Source organism: Coffea eugenioides, chromosome 10, assembly GCF_003713205.1.
Source record: "Coffea eugenioides isolate CCC68of chromosome 10, Ceug_1.0, whole genome shotgun sequence".
Lineage (NCBI taxonomy): Eukaryota > Viridiplantae > Streptophyta > Magnoliopsida > Gentianales > Rubiaceae > Coffea > Coffea eugenioides.
The window spans coordinates 8,237,531-8,241,731 of NC_040044.1; the positions used below are offsets into that span (position 1 = coordinate 8,237,531).

The window sequence follows — 4,201 nt, forward strand, 5'->3', positions numbered from 1 at the left end:
GTGTTTGATAATAAAAAATTAAATATCCAAATTTATTAAGTGGCACTGAATTTTTAAGCAAAACTTGTTTCAAAAAATAAGCGATAAACTATTCATTTATCACTGAATATGATTTACATTCAAATGTATTTGATTTAATACTTAACAATTTAATAACTTAATGGATTCAGACTTTAGATTTTAGATTTCAAATTTTAGTTTTCAAACTTTAGTTTTATCAAACATTCCCTTGCTTATTTATTAGAGTTTTCAATTATGCAATGCATCTTTTATGGACTAAAAAGATTTATGCACATATAATACTTCAGAAAGCGCCCAAAAAAATAAAACCAAAAAAAAAAAGGTATGGACCGATATCTTGAAAGGCCCAAACAAATTGCACGACGCAACCCGTCAAAGCGTCTTTATTTACAAAATGGATTAACCATTTATCAGCATCAAGGGCCTCAATATTATATGGGCCTCGGAATCTCTCTCTCTTTTCCAATTCTCTGGCCCTCTGACAGTCTCAGAAAATGGGATAAGAATGACGAAGAAAAAGTGGGAAAAAAAAAAACATGGCGGCAGAATTCACAACCCTGGGTTCTTCTCTTCTTTCATCCCTCAACCATCCACTGCTCATTAACAGTAAGATTTCTCTCTATTTAAACTTCTAGTTTCTACTTAAAAGGCTAGTTCCTTTTTCTCTCGACTTCATTCTAGGCATCTTATCATTTTGGCTGTAGAAAATTTTCTCTGTAGTCTGTTCACTTGTTTTGGGATCTATACATTGCAAAATTTGACAGTGTTTTCTTGCTGTTAACTTAGCTGACTGTGATATATAGTTAAACGAAAGATAAATTATTGGTGGGGTGAAATGGAACTGATGATGCCCTCAGCCAAAACCCCTGAAGGTTTTTGCTCATACCATTCTGTACTTCAGAAAGACAGCTCAAGAATTAATATTTGTTCCAGCTTGAATTCAGTTAATGTCCTTGTGGATTGTCAGAAAGCTAGGTTCTTTGTCCCTTTTGTTGACCGTGGATGTGAGTTGAGAAAACTAGTGGGGTTGCCAAAACAGAGGCAAAGTAGAATCTTTGCCATTTCAAAGGTCGAAACCTTGAATAGTAATGGTAGTACTAGTGGTAGGTTATATGGTTTCGAGAAAAACTCACAAGAGCTGGGGCAAGCTTCCCCCAACTATGAGGAGTTTGAGAGTAATATCCATCTTCGCCGGTTGGTTAGAAATGGGGAATTGGAGGAAGGGTTTAGACATCTTGAGGTCATGGTCTATAAGGGTGATATACCGGATATAATTCCATGTACAAGTTTGATTCGAGGGTTTTGTAAGCTCGGGAAGACTAAGAAGGCGACTAGGGTCTTGGAGTTTCTTGAGGAGTCGGGGGCTGTTCCAGATGTTATTACCTATAATGTGTTGATTAGTGGGTATTGCAAGTCTGGGGAGATTGATAATGCGTTGAAGTTGTTAGACAGGATGAGTGTTGCTCCAGATGTGGTAACATATAACACTATTTTGCGATCATTGTGTGGTAGTGGAAAGTTGAAGCAGGCAATGGAGGTTCTTGACCGGCAGTTGAGGAGGGAGTGTTATCCAGATGTAATTACTTACACAATTTTGATTGAAGCTACTTGTAGGGAAAGTGGGGTAGGACAGGCAATGAAGCTCTTGGATGAGATGAGTGCTAAAGGTTGTAAACCTGATGTGGTTACTTATAATGTTCTTATCAATGGTATTTGCAAGGAAGGGAGATTGGATGAAGCAATAAAGTTCTTGAGAAATATGCCATCATATGGTTGCCAACCTAATGTGATAACGCATAATATCATCTTGCGTAGCATGTGTAGTACGGGGAGGTGGATGGATGCTGAGAAACTCTTGACTGAGATGCTTAGAAAAGGCTGTTCTCCCAGCGTAGTTACGTTTAACATACTGATTAATTTCTTGTGCAGAAAGGGGTTATTGGGTCGAGCAATTGATGTTCTGGAAAGGATGCCTAAATATGGATGCACTCCGAATTCCTTGAGCTATAATCCTCTGCTGCATGGTTTCTGCAAAGAGAAAAAGATGGAAAGGGCAATAGAGTATCTGGAGATAATGGTATCTCGGGGTTGTTATCCAGATATCGTTACCTATAACACTCTGCTTACAGCATTGTGTAAAGATGGAAAGGCTGATGTTGCAGTTGAGATTCTAGATCAGCTAACTAGCAGAGGTTGTTCTCCTGTTCTAATCACTTACAATACCGTGATTGATGGACTGTCGAAGGCAGGGAAGACCAAAAGTGCGATTAAACTGTTGCAGGAAATGCGGGAAAAAGGTTTGCAACCAGATATAATTACTTACTCTTCACTCGTTGGAGGACTCTGTCGAGAAGGAAAGGTCGATGAAGCCATCAGTTTCATTCATGAACTGGAAGAACTTGGCATCAAACCTAATGCTATCACATACAATGCTATCATGTTGGGCCTTTGTAAAGCTCGCCAAACAGATCGCGCAATTGATTTCTTGGCTTATATGGTGTCTAAGGGATGTAAACCTACTGAATCTACATACACAATCTTGATTGAAGGTATTGCTTATGAAGGATTAGCAAACGAGGCATTGGAGTTACTGAATGAATTATGCTCCAGAGGAGTTGTGAAGAGGAGTTCAGCAGAACAAGTTGCGGTCAAGATTTAGCTAGAATGCATGCTTTGGCTGGATTTAGAGTAGACATACTCTCAGTTACTTTTAGCATGAATTTTGTGATTGCAGTTACTTTGTGATCTATTAAATGCTAATGGGCTCTTACATGTGTTTCTTTTTTTTTTTCCTGGCTTCTTTTACAATAAACTGGGGGTGATCTACTTCAATGTTTTTGCCTTTTAATCAGCCCAATCACTTAAATTTAAGTAGATTTCACTTGAACTCAACAAATTGGTGTAATAACAAAAGAGTACATAAACTAACTGTAATTTAGTTATGGTCAAGATTTAACTAAAGGAGTACCAAACCAATGTGCATCTTCTCTCTCTCTCTTATTATAATTTGGAGTGAAATGATTCAATTTTTTAATTATGGACAATACTCCCGCCCCATCTCTCCCGTCCTATCTCTCGCTTAAATTTATTAATATAAATAAATATAATATAATAAGTAATCTGTATTGATTCGTATGTTGATTAGTTATGCATATGTTTATTACTTAGGATGTTGATCATCTCTATTTTCTGTTTTGTTTTGTTCTGTGTTATGATGGAATGAAGGCTTGGCAATTAGTTTTGTCTTAGTGCTTTCTTTGAATACTTTTCTTGTTTCATTTTTTTTTCTTTTCACTGTTTTTCAGCTCTTTTTTGTTATTTTGTTCTTTAATTTAGCCTTGATCTATTGGACAGGGGTTTCGGAGTTGGTTTAGATTTCATCCTTAAAGGAGGAATAATGGAATATGTACAAGACAATTCAGAAAAAGATCAAATTATCACCTGCGGGAGGAGTGGGGTGGGGTGGGGTGAGGGGAGAGCAGGCCACGACGCGGGCGGGGGAGGGGGGAAGTTTGCGCAACGGATCTTCTGTCCCACACCCAGTGTCACTCTCTGTCCCACTTTTTATTTTATTGCTATTTCTCCTTCATAAACATCATGTTTTAATTCTTTTTTGCTTCCTTAAGATCCAATAACTATTAATTGAGTAATACATAAAATTTAACAAACTCAAAAAATCAAAATGCATAAAAAATGAGATTTTTTAATGAATTTTCTGCTGTATTTTTTAATTTTCTATTATATATTACTTTTTTGAAACTGTTGTATTTATTTTTTACTTAATTAATAGCTATTGGATCTTAAGAAAACAAAAAAAAAATTAAAACATGATATTTATATAGGAGAAATAGCAATATAATAAAAAGTGGGACAGAGAGTGGCATAGAGTGTGTGACAGAAGATCCGTTGCGGGAAGCTTTTGAGCAATGAGGAGGGGATCCCGTTGCCGTCGCTAAGTGATACTATCAAATTCCTCATATTTTACCACTTAGAAATTTTACTTTTATAAGCATTGTACCTTACCGCAAAAAAGAAAAAGTTAATCAAGTGACTCAAGCATCTTAAAAATTTGTCAATTACTTTCTCTAATGTATCCAACTATCAAAACATGGTGAAAGAACGTTTAATTTGGCTCGAAGATTTTCATAAATGAGGCATTGATTAATCTATTTGCTTCGCA

At 36.4% G+C, this 4,201-nt stretch overlaps 1 protein-coding gene across 1 annotated transcript; it reads left to right on the forward strand.

Moving 5' to 3' along the window:
- The first annotated feature begins 567 nt into the window (after positions 1-567).
- LOC113749823 (pentatricopeptide repeat-containing protein At1g09900) lies at positions 568-2,809 on the forward strand. The gene is made up of 2 exons (XM_027293687.1): positions 568-627; positions 808-2,809. Exon 2 carries the CDS (start codon positions 857-859, stop codon positions 2,678-2,680), a length of 1,824 nt encoding a protein of 607 aa, XP_027149488.1. The 5' UTR covers positions 568-627; positions 808-856; the 3' UTR covers positions 2,681-2,809.
- The last annotated feature ends 1,392 nt before the right edge of the window (positions 2,810-4,201 follow it).